Below are 22,127 nucleotides of genomic sequence, written 5' to 3'. Positions count from 1 at the left end.
GTGGAAAGAAAGTAAATTTCACGTGTCTGGAATCGAATCCTAAATCAACTTCACTTGGAAAACAGTCCAAACTAACTATAAAAATGAGTTAAAACTAATTTTATCTCGTTGAAATACACTTTTTCATTTTTCTTTTTTCTCATTTTTTTCTCTGAACAGCCTCCGTGACGTCACATACACAAAGTTACTTTTTAAAAAGGGGCTTTCTGTAAACAAAAGAATTGGACTACATTAAATAAAATTTTTTTTTAGTTAAATCAAGCATTCCTGATTTATTAAAACCAAATAAAATAAAAATATGAGGAGTTAAAATTTTACCGAACCATTCCTTTAAGGAAAGAGTTCACTAAGTTATCTTGTAGTCTCAATAAAACAAATGAACCTAAAAGAAGTTCTTTGAGGAACTTTGAAGCACCCCCCCTGGTGCAGGCGTGTACCCTCACATCCCCCCGACCAGTGGGCACCAATCGGACCCCCCGGCACACCGGCCGGGACCCCTGTCCGCAGTGGTACCCAAAGGAGATCATTTTTTTTCCAATTTTGACCAATTTTCAAGCTTTTCCGCCTTTCCAAGCCTTTAAAGGCTTCGGATGACTGATAGAGGATGCTGGCTTTGAGGGAAAGCAAGGCAGAGGGTATTCAAAGCGGTCCAAAGGGGTCCGAAAGGGCTGTTGTAGGCTGTGGGGGGCTGTAGAGGCCTCTATTGGTCCCATCGGGGCTGGTACCCAAAGGAGGTCATTTTTCGCAATTTTTGCCGGCTTTTGACAACACTTTGAGGAACTTTGAAGAACCCCCTACGGTGCAGACGTGTACTCTCACATCCCCATGACCAGGCACCAATCAGACCCCCACGACCTTGGCCAGGACCCCCAGGGACCGTCCACGGTAGTACCCAAAGGAGGCAATTTTTTGTTGTCAAACTTTTTCAAACGGAGTTTTTTGACGAATTCGTCAAACATTTCTTGCTGTCAAACTTTATCGAACTGAGTTGTTTGTCGAATTTGTCGAACATTTCTCTTTGTCAAACTTTTTCAAACATAATATGTTTTGTCGAACTTAATTGAATACTCACAATTTTGGCAACTTTTGAAAAGTTTGATTAAAGAATTTAATCAAACTATTGTTTTTCTAATAAGTTCTACAAAGTTTGATTAGTTTGGTAATCGAGCTGTTCGATTAATTACGTCTGGATAAAAGTGAAAGACACAAATATATTTTTCAGATCTGGAATCATACTTTCTGTCATAATATGGCACAATAACTTTCACTGATAGCGCGCCCTTTTTAACTTTATTGTTTTCATTCAAAATGACAGGACGTCAATTGGATAATTAGAGAACGCCCGCTGCCTAACCACCTATCGCCCGATGGGATTAACAAATAACAAATGTGTAACTTGCCGTGCAAGTGATGTTTTGTCCATCAATTTGTCACTAATTTGGTCTTCTTTGTTCCGGACATTCGCGTGTGTTCCACTACAGATTTTTTTCATATTTTGATTTAAAAGCCTACTCGGTGTGAAAGAGAAATCATGTATTTTTTAATACCCCGTTCATTAACTCAAATCAAATGACTTTGGAGGTTCAGTGAAATGGTGGCCGAATTGCCGTTCCATGTTTTGTCAGATAGTCCCAAGTTAGAGCAGTTGGCGGTATTATAAATAAAGTCCCAAAAGTTAAAAAAACTACAAACTCTAGAGACTGAAAAGTACTGTAAATTGGTCTATGTTGACATCCCTTTTCTAACTTTGTTACCCTTCTTTAGACGAGATAGGAATATTAGGAAGGTTGGAATCACTGATTAAAACAGTTTGAAACTGATTTTCCTAGCTTAGCAATCAGTTGAGAAGTCCATCAGTGATTCTGATCTTCCTATTATTCTATCTCTAAAGAAGCATGTCACAATTAGAAGAGGAAATTAGAGAAGTCCAGATGTGTCTTCTGCAATTTGTGAAAAGCCATGGCCACAGGAGAGCTTAGGCAGCGCTCAACAACCCAAGGCAAGACGGAACTCAGCCCTCAGACTGAGTGTGGGCCCACTCACTGGTAGTAAGTTTGAATCTGGTCGGGATAAATGATTCTCAACATTTTTATAATATTAATGTTTTTTTGCTTGGGTGTTTTGGAATCGGCAGGTACAAAATGTATAGAACATAATGCATATTACATAATGCATAATAGTATTGTGTAATTTACAGAACGATTTTATATTTTCTAAAACTCTTCTTTGTAGAGGCTAAAACTAAAAAAACCGCTTTAGAAGAGTTCTTAAGTATAAACATTCCAATCAGAGGGATTTCCCCAGAGACATGATGTTTACTTTTCGAATCCGAACGAAACAGAAAACATTCGAATCATAATCCCTCAGCATAAATAATAAGAAAATGCAACAGGTCAGAAAGATTTCCCCTCTTCTTTCTTAAAAAAAGGTAAACACATAAACATTCGAATGTAAAAAGATTTGAAGTCTAATTTCTTTGATCTAGCTTTCGCATGAAGCGCTTTAATTTATTTTGGCCGGATATTGACTTATCTAATAAAAGGCATCCACATTGATTAATTGTAAGAGGGAAAACCCATTGAACTTTATTAGCAGTGTTCGAAAAGATCTCTGAGAAAACCCAGAATAAAGATCTTGCTATAAAATTTACGTTTTTGAGTAAGAAAAGTAATATACGGAGGAGATATTTTCACGTTTTTTTCTAACTATAGTACTACGTTCTGTAAAATACAATATCTTCCCTTGCAGTACAAACACACTGTGATGGATTAGGGGTGCCTTGCCGTTAGCATTGTATTGCAGGCTGAATGATTACACAATGACTGCAACTTGAATCTGTACATGATTTCTCTTTTGCCTAGAAATGTACAAGTACAACTGGTCTTCAAAGAAGTTCTGGGACAACTGTAAGAACTTTGATACTTTTTATGAATTCTGCCATCGGTTGATTGAATAATCCTTTATTCCACAATTCTTTTTTTTTAAATTTAGATACAAACATGTAAATACACTACAAATAGATAATTTTCTCTTGGGTGGACAATTTTGATACCTAAAAATGACCACATGGCAATCATTAAACAAGGGCAACCAAGATATGGTGGATAAATTCACTCGCTTGGCAATCATCCAAACAAAAGAAGTTGAGAATGCATTTCGTTGTGTCAACCGTGCTGCGTTTGTGTCTAATGACCTTCTTTCAGAAGCATTTTCTGATGTTCCGATAAAAGGCCAACCTCATCTCCACCTATCAGCACCTCATATTTATGCTACAATTTTAGAAGATCTAGAATTGGAACCTGGTAATCTTTATTTTGAAAATGTTTTCAAAAACAATAAAACACAAGACAGACATACAACTTTAAATCCTAATTTTAGATGACCATTTGGTGGTTAAAATCAGGTTCCTTTTAAATAGACCTCAGCAATTTCTTTAGTAAGGTTTGTATGAAGAGGCTATTCTACTTACTCTTTTGTTTTAATTCCAGGAATGTCATTTTTGAACATTGGGAGTGGCACAGGCTATTTCTCTTGTCTGGTTGGATACCTGATCAAACCAAATGGAGTAAATCATGGTATAGAGCAACATGAAGATTTAGTTAATTTTGCTAAAGACCATGTCAAAGATTTCCTCAGAAATGGTCCACAAGACACAGTTGAAGTTTGTCCCCCTTTGTTCATTTCTGGAAATGCTTATCGTTTGAACCCAAATCAAATGAAGTATGATAGGTAAGGAATCCATATTCCATATAATCCATAATCCATATATCACAGAACAGGCCATATTCTAGAAGGTTATGGCAGTGTTTAATGTTAGCCAAAAATAGGACACTTTTTAGAGTGTCAGGCCATTTTTCATGTCCTTTTAGCCTCCGATTATCAGACGTTGCCCCTCCTGAAATCACTAAAAAATTTGTAATAACAGCCTTATTAGTAGAAAAACCTTTTTGGCCATCAACGGAGGCTGTCCTGCCTTTCTATAATATGGCCTGAGTGTTTTTCACAAATAAGCTATTTTTACCATAATTTTGGTAATTTCAAGAGAGGCAGCATCTGATAACTAGAGGCTTTAAAAAAAGGCATAAAAAAAGAAAAGAAGAAAGAAGGTAATTCTAAATTTATTCAGATTGCAACTGCAATCATCCGTTTTCTTTGTTGAAGAAACAGCTATTTACTTTTCTCAAAGGATTTTATAGGTATGCTATCTAATGTGTTGACATTATTAAAATTACTCTCCTCTCTTTGTAGACTTTACTGTGGTGGTGCTTGTCCATTGGGAACTATCACATTCTTTCTTGATTTCCTGAAAGTCGGTGGTTTTCTCATTGCTCCAGTTGGATCAAAGGTTTGATTTAATTTTATTCCTTGTCAGATTCTTATAGACTGTTCCTAACTCTTTTTCTGATCTTTTGTTGTTGATAAGAATGATATACCATCTCCATCAGAATTATAATGAGGTTGTTTGTTTCAGCTTGTCAAACTTGAAAGGATTTCACACCGTGAAGGAGTAAAGACAGTGCTTAGTGATGTTTGCTTCAACCCTTTGACACAACTAGAAAGTAGTGACAAAACGAAACTAAAAGCTGGTTTGCTTCCACTTGTCCAATTCCCAATCAAAACAACCAAAAAGAAACCAAAGGTAACACAACTTTCGTGTATATCATTAATATTATATCATTTGCTTTACACACTAAAAAGGCTACTGCTAAAAGGTTTCCTGTTGAGCCAATCAGTCTTCCATATTATTTCAAAGTTTTATGTAACAATTTCAAATGTGCCAATTAAAACCTTTAAAGTCTCAACTTTGTTAATCCCAGAAATGAATACGGGATAATTTTCTCCAAAGCCGAACACAGTTCCAGCAATATGTGATCAGAGATATTAGCATATCACTTACCTGTGATAATTAGATTTTGCCTTGTTTTGAAACATGCTGTTTCTCCTTTAGAAAATCATCTTTCCGTCGACCAAATTTCCAGTCAGTTCAAGTGCTGCTCGCAAAAAGATGGCAAGATTGAGGGCTGTTCAACATAGTCTTGGTATTTTAACTTTTTATTTTAAAAAAGAATGTGATTCATCTACACGCTTTTCCTCATGAGAATGGTATTTTTCATTTCATTTTGTGACATTTGAGCATTGCTGGGGTGTGGGGGATGGCAAAAATGACAATCGAACTTGCTCAGCTTTTGTTGTATCTAAAAACAGAGAGACAAAGCGGTCCGAAACAAGATTTTAATCATATCTTCTTATTTTCAGACTCTTTAGAAAGAAATGGAACAATCCCTCCAGCATTTTGTTACGTTCCCAACATGACTCAAATGAACAATTATAAACAATACAAGAAATTTCTTGACTGTAAGGGTGCCAGTAAAAGACAACAAAGCCAACAAATGATCACCAATGGAGGGTTATTGAGCACAACACCGTCAACCTTACAACTGCAGCAGATTCAATCACAAGTTGAAGATTCTAGTTCTCATTTGATGACCATTCAAGAGTTCTTATTGACTGCATCTTCAGATTTGGACACTGGTCGACGACGCTCAAGAAGGACATCACAGCTGAGTGAATCAACTTCTCCTCTGGTTTTCAGATCGCAAAGATCACCTAGAAGTATCACTGTTGGTCCAACTGCATCGGTTACTGGTGCAACTCGGACCAGATTTCAAGTTGATAGGTCGACCGGATCTAGAGGATCACAACTAGACGCCAATACTGATATAGGAGCTAAAAAGGAAATTATCGAATACGAGAATTATGATTTTGATGTGACAGGGAAAAGTTGTAGTAATGAATGGGAACACACGTGTAATGACAAACTTTGGGAAAACGTGCTCGAATATTATTATTCAACATGTACAACTACAACTGAACGGAAAAAGCAAACCTTTCAACTTAAAGGCCTTGATATAACACATCAAGGAAACCCTAAAAAACTTGCACAAACTTTATTATTCAAAACGAGTTCGAAAAATGAAAAATCCAAATCGAGTAAGAACAAGTTGATCGATTCGACAAATGCTTGCAAAACGAACGAAACTTTGGATTCAGTTCCATTTGAAATTAAAGAACTAGTTAACGATCTTGTCGATAAAGTCGTGGAGTCAGTACCTTACGATGAAAAACCTAGTATCACAAATAAAACTGTAAAGGATAAATTATCTCCTTTAAAAGATGAAAAGAAAGCTACTAAATCAACGAGAAAAAAAGACACTTCCTTAACGTCACCACAAAGCTCTCACAACAACCACCAGCAGAAAAAGAAAGCTAAGAAGCTTGTCAGTATTGATATAAACGAAGAGATGTCCTTACGGTTATCAGAAGTTTCAACAACCAAATGGAGACATAAACATGATCGAGATTTGATTGATTACATGGTCAATCTTCGTAAAGGAGGAGACAATGAAATAGTGGTACGTACCATTTCATGAAGTAACCTATACATCTTGGACCTTACGAATTTTAAATCCCAAACTATGAAACCAGTTGGAAGTATCTTTGTTCTTAAACTTCCTATTATTGCAATGGAGATATAGATTGGTTTCAGAGTTACGGAAGAATGATATTCTCTATCATATAAGCCGTTTTCACTTTCCCTTTGAGGACTGAGATTTCAAATGAATTCATGATTTAGTAGAGACTTTGCACATAGTTCGACACACGTAATAAACGTAAATGATTTTTAATTTATTTAAGAAAGCTGTAATCTTTTATTTTCAGCGTAATTCCTTTCCCAAGGAACTAACACCCGAGATGTTTGATCAGTCAAATTTGATCAAGTACCCTTCCCTATCGTCCTTCGATTCAACATTGCTCTGTGGAAGAGCTATTGGACTTCAGCGTGTTGCCAAAGTGTTGGATTCTGTGTTGGAGATACTTGTAGGACCTTCCTTGAAACGCGACCAATTTGATACACCTTACAAGGTAAACTCAGGTTTTGTTCACGCTCGCATACTTTTAGGGACGTGTTTTTTTTACTTAAATGTTTTATCATATATAAAACTATTTTGGATCACAACTAGTTCAAAACAAGAGGCGTTCGATTATAGTTCATTCATTCGGTGAAAAATAAAGCCAGTCGATTCAATTGATAACATTAGAAAAAAATGATGACAGATACAACCCTAGAATACAGTTTTTGCATTTAAGCATGTGACCGACTCTATGATTTGTACTAAAATCTTATGATTTGGGGGCAATTAAAACGATTAATCACGAGTAACAAAGGAGAAAATATAATTTGCCAGCTACAGAATGCTACAGAATTTTCTCCTTTGTTACGAGCGAAAAAGCATTCGATTCCGAAGTAATTATTTGTTTTGTAGTTATAAAAATTATGTTTCTTTGATAGGAAAACTCTCGTTAAAAGAATTTTCTTTTTTTTCTTCGGACTAATGCATAACGATAGGAGTAATTGGACCTCTCTAAACCAATCTGGTTCTATTAATTTCCACGCTTTACGATTACTTTTTTTACATCACAGGAAAAATATCCGCTGCAATCTTTTTCGGACACATCTTTTAAATGTTCGGACAGTCAGTTGAATGTTTTGGATGCTCGTTCAAGTGAAGACACAACTGACTCTCCAATAACCAGTACCAAATCCAATGGCGATGATGAAAATCCCATTGAAGATGAATCGTATCAACAAGCTAAATCACCTGAAGACGAAGGTCTTTATTGCTATTGCTTTGAAATTTTACACCTACCTGGGTCCTATAAATTAACCTTTGCCTGTTCGTCCGTCCGTCTGTTTGTTACCAGCTTTTCTCGAGATTGGCTCATTAGTTTTTTCTAATTTTTGGCACAATGGTTCAAAATAGTAATGGCCAAAATGTGAAGGAGCCCGATTTTCGAAAAAAAAAAATTTCCGGCTAAAAATGCCAGAAAAGACTGAAGCAATTTGGAACAACCCACAGTTTTGACCCGCAAAATCGAGGACGGTAAAAGTGCTGATTTACCGTCGTCTTCAGTGAGTCAGAACCGGTATTAAGAAAACTCTCAATCAACTTTTTTACCAATTTATTATCGTAGAGCTATTGGACGAAGTAGAGAAAATGATTTCGTATGAATTGAGCAACGTGCACAAACAACAGTTGATCCTGGTGAAGAAAGTTCGATTAATCGACAACATTGATGAACAGTACAAGGAACAAGTCAAACTCTTGAATCAACAGGTAGGACAAAGCTCAAATACATTCAAAGTTCACATAACGTAAAGTTAAAAAGGCTAGTTTTCCCTTTCTAAACCTCTAAAACAAAAACAGTCAAGCGCCGGATTTCCTCTCAAGAAATTTTGTCAAAGTTTTCCGTCTCAGTTAGAAATAGTTATTTAGCAAGAAATAGTGATTTTACTCCCTGATAATTCCTTCAGAAAGAAATCTCGTATTAAAACTGTTTATGGCTGATATACATTTGTTTTCTAGTATTTATGGTAAGTTGGTAATTTGATAAAGATCTGTAAAGATCGAAATATCGTTTAAAATAAATATGTATCTTTTGTTTTGAAATTTCCTGATTCACACACAACCTTGGCTTTTTATGTTTGATTTATGGTAAGTTGGTAAGCAAAAGTTATTTTGATCCACGAAATATTATAACAGTCATTTCTATTTATTTTTTAGAGTTAAATTACGAAAAAGTGATGAATATAAATTATATTAAATATCTACTAACGGAAGTTTGAAGAATGGATTCAGAAAAGTACATAGTGTTAGACAACGTGACATACAAAGTTTTAGAGCGTAAAGGAGAGCAATGCGACTTGGAAGGTACAGTAAAAAACAAATGGCGTTGGTGCTGGTTAGAGGAGAGAGACTTGGGACCGCACAAAGACTTTTTGTCAGATTACATCGTCAAGATAAATAAACCAGGCTATGCATATTGTACATATTGCAAAACGCCAATATCATACGGTTCTGCGGGTAAAAATAACCTTCGAAAACACGCACAGACTAAGGAAAAACATAAGAAGGAGAGAGAAGTTAGAGTTAGTAATACATCCCTTCCAGTATCATATTACGAGCCTGTAACGAACACTGATCAACAACCCACATGCCAATTGCCTTACGGAGCAGCCGATAATGTTCATGACAAAGAACTTTGCGACTCTGGAAAGGTTGTTGTGAAGAAACCCCTTGTAAGTCTTCTCGACCGGAAATGTAATATAGAAGCGTATATAGTATCGTTTATTTGTGAACACAATTTACCACTCTCGGTTGCTCCTCACTTAACACAATTATGCAAAGACTTGAGTGTAGATTCAAAAGCTCTGAATGCAGTAAATATCAGTGCGACTTCAGCAACTTACAAGATTGTGGATGGTCTTGGTGTTCATAAAAGAAGACAAATAATCAGTAGTAATCTACGAAAATCACCTTTTTTCCATTAACATTGATGAATGCACCGCATCAAGTGGTATGAAAGTCTTTACAATTCTTGTCTCATATTTTGATGAATCGATTGGTGAATGTGTTGTAGAACATTATTGCTCTTTCGAATGTATCAAAACCAATGCTTTAGAGTTGTTCGAAGGAATCTGTGATGTATTTGCCAAAGACCAAATTCCATTTGATAATCTGATTTCCGACCTCAGTGATTCAGCAGCTTACATGCGTGGTGTAAAAAGTGGAATCGAGAAAAGGTATGTCTTATGAAGGTGCATGTCTTATGAAGGTGTATGGTTTCGTCTTGTCTTATTGATAATTTTCCTCTCGGTTGTTTGAAGAAAAAGTTAATCACGTCATTTTCGAGTAATTTATCTTATATGGCTAATATATGGCTAATCATTCAACTCTATTCAATACAGTATTTGTTTTAGACTATGCTTCATGTTTCATCTTTTTAGGCTCCGTGATAAGGCCCTGCATTTGCTTGATATTGACGGAGATTTATGCCACAAAGTTCACAATGCTGTTAAAGTGTTTTGCAAACCCTTCAAACAACACATTGAAAGTTTATGGCGTGATATTCACAATGACGTCAAGTTCAGTGCGGATATTAAGCAAGGCTCTCCAACATATTTGTCTTATCATTGGTTCTGAATACCACAAGCCTAGCGAACCAGTTGCACATCGGTGGTTATCATCATATAATTCAACAACCCAAAATTATCCTATGTTTAGTGCACTCTGGTTGTTGTATTTCAGTTGGATGACCAAAGAAGATCGCCTTCTTTACAAAGATGAGAAAGAACTACTCACAGTTGATGCCAGCAAGGAAGGCAAACAAAATATCATTGAAATTCAAAGCACAATGCGAAAGAAAGGTCTAACTAAAAAAGGCAAGGAACGAAAACAACGCATCTTTGGAAAATTGATACATAGATGTGACATGACTAAGCTTGTGGCTGAATTCTATCAAGCAGTGCTTCCTTTGTTCAAATCTTTTGTCCTGATCTTTCAACAGAAGTCACCACAAGTGCATAGACTTCATAGCAGTATTTCCTCTGTCACTCGCGAATTCTTTGCATGTTTCATTGAGCACAGCACTATCAAAGGTATATCTATTCTTTTCCAAAATGGTTGATATCCTTAAAATGCATATCTCTAACTTCTTTTGACCCGGATATCTAAATGATTTGATTTCACCAGTAAGATATTTTGGCAAATCAGTCTGTTTAAAGCTACTTTTAAGGGTTAGAAATTAAAGAATTGTGTTTAGGATTTGATTTCATGACATTCCCTAAAAGAAAATGAATCGAATTCTTTTTAAAGGTCTCACCGGGTCAAAGCTTCAGAAAGTTGACGTGAAGGGAAATTTACGAAAAAGCAAGCACATCTATACAGGCACAATGACGAGAACGCTCGGTAAGAAATTAAAAGAAGAAAAAAAGATTGAGACTCTCAACGAATTCAAAGCATGTGTTAAGGAAGCCTACGTTGAAACAGCAATGTACATACAGAAGAACTTTCCATTATCTAATCGTGTTTTACAATGCTTGGCTGGGCTTGATCCTAACCACATCGTATCTGGAAAGTCTTACATTCACCTTAAAACCCTTTCCGACTTCTTTCCCACAATCCTTGGCAGCGAAGAAGATCGAGAATTGTATCTAAATGAAGTTTCCCGCATTCAATTGGACGATGGTCTTCCATCAACTACCAACGAAGCAGGAAAAGATATTCGTCTTGATCATTGGTGGAACAAGGTTTTTTTAACCAAGAAATACCCTGTTTTATCGAAAGTAGTGAAAGCTTGTCTGTCAATTTTTACCGGCCCTCAAGTGGAGTCATCTTTCAGCAAAATGAATGACATCATCGACCGCAAATCAAACCGCATGAATGTGGAAACTTACGATGGTATCATGACCGTAAAATACAGCTTACAGTCGAAATCTTCCTCTGAAATTTACCATCGCAAAGACCCCTTGTATGATCCCATCAACTCAAACGCCGTTTATTTTGTTCGCACTGCAAACGCAAGATATAAAACTCGAATCGCCAAAAAAACGTAAAGAGAAGAGTGATTCCAATAAAGCTTTAGGGGCAAAGGTAAAATTAAATTTCAACAAGCGGCAACTGACAGTGACTTTATCTACAGTACAGCATGACAGTATGACTAACTGATTACCGACTGACATTTTACTGAATCGATGAATATGTTGAATAAGGAGATGACTACAATTAATAATTGTTAAGAATGACGTGATCAAAACTTTCAATTTTTCTCTGTACTGTTTTGCTTATTTTGAATGAGTTATTGTTTCATATTAGAAAATTCCAGTTGAAAGGAAGAAGCAAAGCGTGCACAAAGTTGTTGAAACCATTCGGGAAGAAATTTGTGAAAAGGTTAAGAAATCCATGAGATCGAAAACAAAGAAAAAAGTTCCACTGTAAACAGCAGAATCTTTGCAAATCCGAAAGAAACCGAGTCAGAAGTTTTTCCAGCGAAAACGAAAGAAAAGTTCCACTGTAACAGCAGAATCTGTTTCAAATTCGAAAGAAACCGAGTCAGAAGTTTGCCAGCGAAAACGAAAGAAAAGCTCCACTGTAACAGCAGAATCTGTTTCAAATCCGAAAGAAACCGAGCTAGAAGTTTGCCAACAAAAACAAAAGATTAACCCTGGAAACAAATCTTCCCCTCAAAAGCAGCAAAAACAAACTTTAGTCTCTAGCTATTTCAAGTCCTCTTAAATCCAATTGCTTGTTCTTTATCCGCAACGAGGATCGTATTTTGTTTTGTTCACTCCATTTAAAATGTCTACGACAGGGCTGATTAGTTTCATAGTTTTTTTGTTTACTTAAATGCTAAACCGAAAAGTCTATCGCAAGTTGACAGTTTGAAATTATATAGGATGACGTTGCAGCCTCGTTTTTATCTTAACATTTCTATCAAATTGAGCATCTTCAAGTTTTGTATATACGCAATATGACGTTCATATCTACTTTTATATTTTGTTTTCTATTCATTTTACAGCGATTTAAGACATATTTTCGCTGTATGAAATTGTATAGGATGACGTTGCAGCCTCGTTTTCATCTTAACATTTCTATCAAAGTTTTAAAAATTTATATATACCTTGTATATACATAGTATAACGTTCATGTTTCAGCCTATTTTCGCTGTATAATAGGCATTTTAAGAACATTCTGAGTTGTTTTAATTAACGAATTTTAGTGCCATTTTAGCCAATCTAGGGGGTAAAAGATCTGAAAAAATTTCTGGCCCTCGGCCCCAACCATGGTGGGGCCTGCGGGTGTCACTATATAACAAAATATCTCTGTTAGGAAATTTTCCGTCTCACAGAAAAAAACTGCTTTGACCACTGCTCAATAACGACATCACAACTAAATTTGTTCAAGTTAGGAAATTCGAGTTATGAAATAAGGTTTAAAAGGCATTGCTTTAAAACTGAAACCTGTTCGATTTAAGGGGTCGATTAAAAGCTGACGAAATTTGTAAACAAACCGTATGCAGCGGGATACAAAATCAAAACAAAGTCATATGCCAAAATAAAAAATAAAAACAAATATGGCTGATTTTGATTGTTTCAATTGTTTTACAAGTTTGTTTTGGACACGTGATTTGAATTGTTCTCTTTAATGACACGTGGTTCGCGCTATGTTTACATTTTACTACTTTTATGTCCCTTTAAAGAGACTCCACTGTACTTTATGTTCAAGTGATTTCAAGCCACCAAATTAAGTGCTAAATGACTCTCAGATAGGATAAAGTTCATAAATATCTGGGCAGTTCGATCTTATAGGCTACTCACCCATTGCTCAGAGATTTGATTTGAAACTATCTGGGTTGAAGGGCATGATTATGATATCAGTCCTTTTATTAGTACTAGTAATCTCATGGTTATAAGGGAAATTCGGGATAAATTTCCCGAGGTCAATTTTGAAAGTTTTTGAAATTTCCCGAGTGCAACGAGGGAAATTTAAAACGTTTCGAAATTTGACCGAGGGTAATTTAAAACGTTTCGAAATTTGACCGAGGGTAATCCAGAATTTCACGAAAACAAGCATGGGATTCCTGGTTAATCTAATGGGTTGGATTGAAATTTTAACAATTCTGAAAGACGTCAATTTAACACTGGAAATCAATCTGAAAATTAAGTCTCAAAAAAGTCTTAGAAATGCGAATCGAGTTTTAATTGGATGGTATTCTATTTACTTAAGCCTTTGAAGTTAGTAAGAAAGTCGAAAAAGGTGATGAATTTCCAAACGATGAAAATTTCACTTCTGCGGGAAATTACAAAATCTAGGCAAATTACAAAAGCTAGGAGGGAAATTACAAGTTCGCGGGAAATTACAAATTAACGTAAACAAAAACGTCAATCGAATTTAAATCAACCACGAGATTACAAAGATTAACTTCTTTTTCGAGAGTGTAATGGCAACTGATATCATCTTAGAATTACTTGAGAAAAATTGCATGAGATTGCAAAAAAAAAAGGGTACAGGGACCGTTCTTTTTAACTATAACTTGCCAAAAATTAAAAAACATTTTTAAATATCAGGTACATTTGATTGACGAGCAACAAAAACTACTAGTAGACGTCCAATTAGAACCATCAGGAAATCTCGTCGGCGCCTCAACCGGTACACCAAGCGGTGGAGTGGCGACCGAACAGGTGAGTAGCACAACACAACAGATGGTCGCCGAACGCAAACAACAACGTCAATCATTGATCGTGAAACGTGATCGCATTAATGCAGAACGTGAAATTCAAATGTATGAAAAGAAGGAAATCCTGAGCATGTTGGAACAACTGTTGACTTTAGATTCTAGGTACGATTTTACCAAAATATTAGCTTTCTTTTTGATTTTTTTCTGCCACAAATACCTAATATATAAATCTATATATTAATAGCGGTGCTTTGTGTGTCTGTGTGTCACCACTTTCGTTTTCGCTTTGTTTGTGTTTTAAAATTATGACTTTTAGTCTCTTGCTCCACAAATTTGTTTTTTTGAATTCGCGCCATTTGCAAAAGATCGGATAGAGCTTGGTTTAGACTTTATTAAGCCTTTGTTCTGAAATTTAAGGCCCATCTACATTTAGTAATTTTAACTTCTGCCCAAACTTGCCTTTTTCTCTCTTCTTTTGTTTTAAATGTTTTCAAATGTATTTAACGATCGTATTTTATTAATGACATTCGAATTCTTTTCAAAACAAAACAATTTCATTTCATAGAAAAGAATATTTCAAAAGTAAATCAAAACATAAAAAGGTTTGTGGACAACAACAAAAGGGCAATATAAAGCATAATAAGAAAAAATTAGTTCACTTCTTTTTTCTTATAAAAATATTCAAGCCGTCGTTACCCATTGAGCTTAAAGCCCGAAGAGCTAAAGTTCAATCTCTAACCTTTCTCAGGCAAGAAAAAGTGAAGCCTTAAAAAATGCGCCGCATTTTGACGACAGATTGAATCTAGCAATTCCTTTGTTTACGATTGATATTTTTCGAAATTTAGAGGTAAATCTTAGTTTCAATCTGTCATTTGTGTAAAAACCAGGCGAGCCGCTCAAGGCCGCGCAACTTTGGTAGGATTTGTTGGCTTCAAATCCTACCAAGGAGATTGACTTCTAGCCCTTCGGGCTTATACTTCATTGGTCGTTACTGCTAAAAAGCGTGTACGTCATTTTTTATGTTTTAAATTCGAAAAGTTATGACAAGGGTTTAAAAAAGCAACTTCGAATTTTATATTTTTTCGATCTGATAAAAACAAAAAGTTGCACTATTCTTTTCGACCTTCCCACTTTTCCTGAAAAATTGTCATTCAAACTGGACGGCATATTTAACGCGAGCGAAGCGAGAAAAATAACTACCTGCAGAGTCGTTTCAAACGACACTGGTACGGTAAACGATGCTCTTTCTGATAACTTTTGACTTAAACAAAAAATTATGTCTCGGGAGGGGGGGGCAGTAAACGATCCAAATATGGTTTAAAGATAAGACACCCGGGGAAGGTTAGAGTTAAACGTTGTACAGATTTCTTTTTTTCATTTGATCGCTTTTTTAATCCAGATTCAACATCCAAAGGACTTTTAGTGCGTTCAGCTACAGCTTAACCGGCGTGCGACGCCGGGTACCGGCTAGTATATAATATTTAATATAAATATTTAAAGTCTGTCCAGATATAATTGGCAGTGGAAACAAGAATGTCTGTAACTTTTGATAGTCAAATATAATTATGGAAATTTTTTTTGCTTGTTTTAGAGAATCAAAAGCGCTGTATTTGAATGTATTTTTGGTTGAAAAATTCGCGATTTTTAGCGGTTAAATTTGCGATTGCAAAAATTGAGCTTTTTTTCTACTTATGCTATAACGTTCATTTTTACACCAGTGGTAGTTCAACCTTTGGTTAAGAAGTTTGTTAAATTTCAAGGCAAACAGAAAAGTCCTTCGGAAGATATGGGACCCGAAATACCCCTTGGTAGCACTTTTCTGTGAAATATCAAATCTCCAACTTATTACTTAAAACGGGGGTAGTGATATGATTGATAAAACAGTTTTTCGATCATAACACATTTTACGATCTCTTTAATGACCTCATAGCCAAACTGTGTTTAGTGTTTTGGGAATTAGCAAAGTTCTTAAGACTTAAAAATAACAAAGGCAATATAAGTTCATGCTTATCTTTTCAATAAAAACAATTATACTGTGATTTGACTTCGTTTCGAAATAATAAATGATACCAATAGCAACAATACCAATGCACCAAAACTTAACATTTTCCAACTTTTAATTGCACTGTTCAAAAAAGATGACATAACCCCTGTTTTTAGTTATAAGTTGGAGATTTGATATTTCACAGAAAAGTGCTACCAAGGGGTATTTCGGGTCCCATATCTTCTGAAGGACTTTTTTGTTTGCCTTGAAATTTAACAAACTTCTTAACCTAAGGTTGAACTACCACTGGTGTAAAAATGAACGTTATAGCATAAGTAGAAAAAAAGCTCAATTTTTGCAATCGCAAATTTAACCGCTAAAAATCGCGAATTTTTCAACCAAAAATACATTCAAATACAGCGCTTTTGATTCTCTAAAACAAGCAAAAAAAATTTCCATAATTATATTTGACTATCAAAAGTTACAGGCATTCTTGTTTCCACTGCCAATTATATCTGGACAGACTTTAGTTCTTCTTGGTTGTCATGTGATTCGTTATACCTCCCAGAGTTTTTTTGAAGCTGAAACTATTTTAGTTTAAAAAATTAGACCGTGCATTATTTTTTGTATGTATTTTAATTATTTTTATAGATTAAAGAACGAATTGAAATCGTTGAAAAAGAAAGGCATGGGATATCTTCGAGGTGCCGAGAACGATTTATCCAACTTCTCAAAATTCGTTCAAAAAGCAGACACCATTTTGAAGAAGCTAAGAGTGAGTTCCTCAAAGTTGTCAAGAGATTCAAACGATGGTATCTTTCAAGTCGAAGAGAAGCCAAAAGAAAGTGAAGCAACGCTGTTGCCCTCTGCTAGGTATGTACGCGAGTTTGCGAGTTATGTATTTTGCACTTATGAGGACGGTGGAGTGACTGAAGCAATTTGGAATAACCCACAGTTTTGACCTGCAAAATCAAGGAACTGTGAAAGTGTCGTCGTTTTCAACCAATTAGGATCTAGACAAATCAGAAGCAGACCGTCTCTGTCGCTGAAATACACAGATACATAAACTCACTATAGAGTCTCTTCTTCTCTCAAAAATGTTTCCCATGATTTATTAGCATCCGTTAACGTCTCCGTCTAACCAATAAATGAAACTTAAAAATTCTCATCCTGAAAATTTATAGACCATAACAACAAGTCATTGTTAGCATTCTAAAGTCTTAACCTTTCAAGCCCGAAAGACGTATCTGATGCGTCTTGCATACGTTCCGAAAAACGTATCTGATACGTTTTGAAGATGACCTTTATATAGAGATACGGTAAAACCGATTAAAAAATCGGAATCAGCTTGAAATTTTCGATAAGAAACAATCGGGGTTTGTTTTGGTATGACGCAACATTTTTCAAAAATAGAAAAGGTTAGACCAAGAATTGTATTACCTAACTATAAAGGAACCTTCTAAAGAAATAAGTAAGTGTTTTAATTAATTTTTCAGTTCTCTATAATTTTTTGAAGTTTTGCACCAAAAATGACTTTTTCGCGACATTGATTTTTCATATACCTTTTGTCTGGCTTCATAATTTCTGTCCAAAATTGTTTGGAGTACTCAGTTAAACATATTTAGAAAGGGGAAAGGTAGGGCTTTCCAAAAATATAAGGGTTCTTTTCTGAAGTTAATTTTTCAAAAAGTTATAACGGTTATCGTGAAAATTGCATTTTCATCAAAAAACGTTGCGCGCAGATGGGCTGAAGATAGAAAAATGTTGCCCGTTGGAAAGGTTAAAGAAAATCTTCAATTTTAAGCCTGAAATGAGTATTTTCGTGAAAAAGGAAGATCGTAATCTATTTTAACTGTTATCTTTTCTCATAGATATCATCCCGAAACCATATTACAACATTGTCGATTCTTACTGCCTCTTTCCAAAAAACGTCAAAACTTCGTTAAAGAAATGTTACGTTCCACTGAACGCGCGGCACCTAGCGTCAAACCTATCATTCGCGTCGATCGAAGGGTGCCAGTCAACGAGAGATACAAACACGGTCAACCGTCCACTGTTTTCATGCAGATTTTCTCGTCACTCAAAAACAAAGATTTCTTACATTATCGGTATGTTTTTCTTTCTTGACTTTTGATTCCTCAACTTTTTCTGTAATTGTTTTTTTAACAAGCACTTTTTGTTGACGAAGATATATCGAAAGGAGTTTTTTTAATAACAAAGTTTGCCGAAAATCCATATCACTATCAGGTGGTTACTAAAGATTAAAGCTCTATTTACATGTAAAATAATAGTTACCTTTTCTGATTCAAACGCACAGATGGAATAAAAAATCGTACAGTCAATGGTGGGAAGTGAAATTCTACGGCGAAGGGATCATTGACCAAGGTGGTGGATTCCGTGACAGTCTAACAGAGATGTCTGAAGAACTTTGTCCTCCACTACTCGACCAAGAACACTGTCTTCCATTCCTTGTGAGAACACCCAATCACGTGACAAGGGTTGGTGAACACATGGATTGTTTCACTTTGAACCCAAGTTGCCGAAACTTTGAAGCTTACAAATGGTGGGTTGTTGCCTGACGAAAATCATTTCTTATCCGTGTGTTTCATATTAAACAGGGCATATTATAGAAAAATAACTTGAGTTTCTATAGATAATCTATCTATTCCTTGCACATGCCCTTACTAGAATTGATGTAAAATGTAAAATGAAAAATTTTGATAGAAACTTTTTTTAAGTTCTTTGCGGTAAGCTGTTTGAAAGTATTATGAATGTTTATCTTTTGTCAGGCTTGGTCAATTATTCGGAGCATGTTTTCGAACTGGAGAGACGTTACCTTTATCTTTACCTCCGATGCTGTGGAAGATGTTGGTTGGTGAACACGTTTCTTGGAAAGACGATTTCATTCATATCGATGATGCTGCTGTCAGAAATACCGGTGAGTAACAAAGGATCTTTTCATGTCTCCAACTACTTTTTTCTATTCAAAATTTTATTAAGTTTTTTTTTTTTGAAAAATCCAACCCGTGCCTTTTTAATGTTTAATGCTTAAGGTCAAATCTCTTGGGTTCAATTTCGTTGGTCATTATTTTGAATTATTTCGTGTCTATTTAATTCCGCGAGCAGACTTGAAAATTGTCGTTTTCTGCCAATAAATAGAGGATTTAGACTTTTTTTTCGCCGAAGAATGTGTGAAATGTCCCGGACATATTTCGCTTGAATTCAATTGTGCGATACGGCGAAGGGGAGTTTTTGCGCATAGTTTATCCGATCTTAAAAGCAAAAGACAAACACCATTGATACGCTGAATTAGCCTGTACCAAACTCTTCTTCTTCAAAACATGTTGGTCTTTTCGTTTGCAGACGGGCTTGCTAATTTGGAAGCAGACGCATACAAAGCATTGAATGTGGAACAGACATACTCCACCATGCTCAGCAACCAAAAAGAAATCGAACTCCTCCCTGGTGGTTTCGATATGGTAGTGCAATGCGAAGACCGTACAAAATATTCAGAAATGGTCCGAAAAGCACGGATGATGGAGAGTATAGAACAGGTGATTACACCGATGTGTCTTTTTGAAAAAGCTTTTTCAGTATTATTCGGTTTTGAAATTGTTTTCAATTGTTTGATGACCAAAAATAGCCTGGGGTTGATGGCTCGTCTTAATATCCTTAACTTAGTGGAAATTGAAAATTTTGAATATAGATACACGTTTTTTTTTTATTAGAACACCTAAAATTTGGCTGAGCCTGGATGTGCTTATTTTTTTAGCAATTTTCAGCCTAAAATGTTCTTAAATGCGTTCTTAATTTTTCAGACTACTCTAAATCGACAATATGATACAAAATAAAGAGCACTTAAATTTGACAAAATTTGGACAATATTTGACTCTTGACTTTAGAAGATCCACCCCTAAATTTGGTTAAAACTGCTTAAAAAGAGGAAAAAATTGTAGTTTCTTGTCATTTTTTTCCAAACTGAGGCTGGGCATGTTCTTAAGATGTTCTTAATTTTTCGACGAATTTCAGCCTATATGTTCTTATAAACTAGGTTCTAATAAAAAAAAAAACGTGTAATACTGTGCTAAAAGTACTTTCGTCTCAGCGAAGTCTACAAAGAGGTTCTTCCGTCTCAAGATTCTGTATAATTCACAATAATTTCAAGAACATGTGCTATTGACAGTTTAAAATCCACTTTCGTCTCAGACGAAAATCACAGTGTGAAAAAAAAAACATGTTTGCATTTATAAGCCTACTGACTAAACGATTCTTCTTTCTATCTTTCAGCTGAAAACATTACGAGGAGGTTTATTGACCGTCCTTCCAGAGCCCGTTCTCTCCTGTTTAACTTGGAGTCGTCTTGAACGTGGTGTCTGTGGCAACCCAAACATCTCTGTGGCTGATCTCAAAGCAAATTGTAAGAAATTTCACATGATGTCTGACTTTAGTTGACTTTCTATATCTCGAACGTCAAGATTTTCTTCGAATTTAGAGACGAAACTTGTCAGCTTTGTAATGTTTGCTATTCAAACAATATATTGTAGTAGTCATTGATATTGAGATGGATATTTGAAGGCATTTTATCGCTAATAGTCTATTTAACGATATGGAGTTTTGACGGACGCAAATTAGCCTCAATTGTTATTAGCTGTTGTTTTCATTGGCTTTGTCCAGTATTTCATTATATATCATTTTCATTGTTTTGTAGGTCGTTATGGTGATGGTTTGTCATCATCCTCACCAAGCGTCAACCACATGTGGGCCGCTCTTTCCACTTTCACCGACGAAGAACGGAGCCGTTTCTTACGTTTCATCACCGGCCGAAAACGATTACCCAGTCCTTTCATCGTTTTCCGAGCATCGTCGGAAGGCGGTACACTTTCTCAGTCACTGAATTCAATCTTACCGAGCGCAAGTACCTGTGGTAGTAATTTGTTCTTACCGGAATACACGACTGCTGAAATTGCGACTGAGAAATTAAGGTGGGAAATATAATTCATTGTATGATTCTAATAGATTACTATGAATATGAGTACTGATCCCTCGGATTAAAATTTGCAAAAGACTAAGATATCCCGTTACTGAGGTTTTGTAATCAAGAAGACACAGTTTATTAAGCGATTATTTTGACATCTTAAATTGACTTCGTATAGGCCTGTACAAAGCCAGTCAAAGATTGCATGGTAATATTCGATTTTCTCACATTTAGGTATGCCATTTATAATTGTATAGCAATTGACACCGATACAAGCCCTTGGTAAGTCCGTCCCCTTATTTTTCTTTTGTACATAAATTATCAAAATATATTCCCTTGTTCAGTACGCCCATTGCTTGGGCCAACCTACATTAGACCCTCGCTTATTCGAACTTCTATTATTCTATTATTCGATTTTTTCTATAAGTCGAACTTATTCCCAGTCCCCGTCAAGGAGAAACTCCCTTAATAACTGTTATTACATAGGTTATAATTTAGTTGACGAGATCTTCAATGATGAATCCTCTGTTCGATTACAGCCATTATTAGGAGTTGTTCATTCAAAGGTCTATTTTCAAGTGTCTATGGTATGAATCAAATCTTTCGGATGTTTTTTATGTCGCTCTAGTAAAGGTCTAATCAACAACTCTACCTCAAAACCAAGCTCGATTCTATTTAGAGCTCGGACCAATCCTTATCTTTAAATGACATTATTTTGATACTGTAATAATACTTTTTTTTTAGAGAAGCTTGAATTTTTTTATAGATTAGGTATTATCATGTTTTTTTTTAGTTTCTTATGGAACTTTTTTGGATATTTTTTGGAATTAATTTTATTTTTACCCTCTTACCATTACTGTAACCATCTCATCTTCATATCATGAAAACCCAATCCTAGGTATCCTGAAATTCTTTTGCCACAGTTTATATTTGGGTTATTCAGTCATTGATTCCATTGCTATCATTTTAAAGGTGTTTGCTCTCCATATCTCTAATATCAACATATTGTTGTCGACAAAATATTTTGATTACGACAGATTTTTATTGCATTTTTTTTTATCCCTTTTAGTACAACCTTTATCTCTCAGCATT

The 22,127-nt window shown here is 35.4% G+C and overlaps 2 protein-coding genes across 2 annotated transcripts; both read left to right on the top strand.

Moving 5' to 3' along the window:
- Positions 1-2,989: 2,989 nt before the first annotated feature.
- On the top strand, positions 2,990-22,071 carry LOC136806557 (uncharacterized). Its single transcript, XM_067063147.1, has 18 exons — positions 2,990-3,302; positions 3,489-3,729; positions 4,249-4,345; positions 4,472-4,639; positions 4,949-5,039; positions 5,257-6,413; positions 6,721-6,924; positions 7,484-7,673; positions 8,035-8,177; positions 13,967-14,238; positions 16,712-16,933; positions 17,932-18,168; positions 18,378-18,623; positions 18,850-18,998; positions 19,424-19,614; positions 20,348-20,477; positions 20,769-21,042; positions 21,270-22,071. Exons 1-18 carry the CDS (start codon positions 3,059-3,061, stop codon positions 21,319-21,321), a joined length of 4,308 nt encoding a protein of 1,435 aa, XP_066919248.1. The 5' UTR covers positions 2,990-3,058; the 3' UTR covers positions 21,322-22,071.
- Positions 9,976-11,492, top strand: LOC136808065 (uncharacterized). The gene is made up of 2 exons (XM_067064658.1): positions 9,976-10,498; positions 10,716-11,492. Exons 1-2 carry the CDS (start codon positions 9,976-9,978, stop codon positions 11,453-11,455), a joined length of 1,263 nt encoding a protein of 420 aa, XP_066920759.1. The 3' UTR covers positions 11,456-11,492.
- Positions 22,072-22,127: the final 56 nt, after the last annotated feature.

Source organism: Clytia hemisphaerica, unplaced genomic scaffold, assembly GCF_902728285.1.
Source record: "Clytia hemisphaerica strain Z4C2 unplaced genomic scaffold, Clytia hemisphaerica genome assembly, whole genome shotgun sequence".
NCBI classification, from domain to species: Eukaryota; Metazoa; Cnidaria; class Hydrozoa; order Leptothecata; family Clytiidae; genus Clytia; species Clytia hemisphaerica.
The sequence above is the reverse complement of the archived record's forward strand: the minus strand, read 5'-3'. Positions and strand labels throughout refer to the sequence as shown.

Coding starts and splice junctions, on each gene's coding strand:
- LOC136808065 (XM_067064658.1), top strand. CDS start 9,976: ATGACGTCAAGTTCAGTGCGGATATTAAGCAAGGCTCTCCAACATATT. Junction 10,499..10,715: donor TGAGCACAGCACTATCAAAG/GTATATCTATTC, acceptor TTCTTTTTAAAG/GTCTCACCGGGTCAAAGCTT.
- LOC136806557 (XM_067063147.1), top strand. CDS start 3,059: ATGACCACATGGCAATCATTAAACAAGGGCAACCAAGATATGGTGGAT. Junction 5,040..5,256: donor GGCTGTTCAACATAGTCTTG/GTATTTTAACTT, acceptor TCTTATTTTCAG/ACTCTTTAGAAAGAAATGGA. Junction 18,999..19,423: donor TGCTGCTGTCAGAAATACCG/GTGAGTAACAAA, acceptor TTTCGTTTGCAG/ACGGGCTTGCTAATTTGGAA.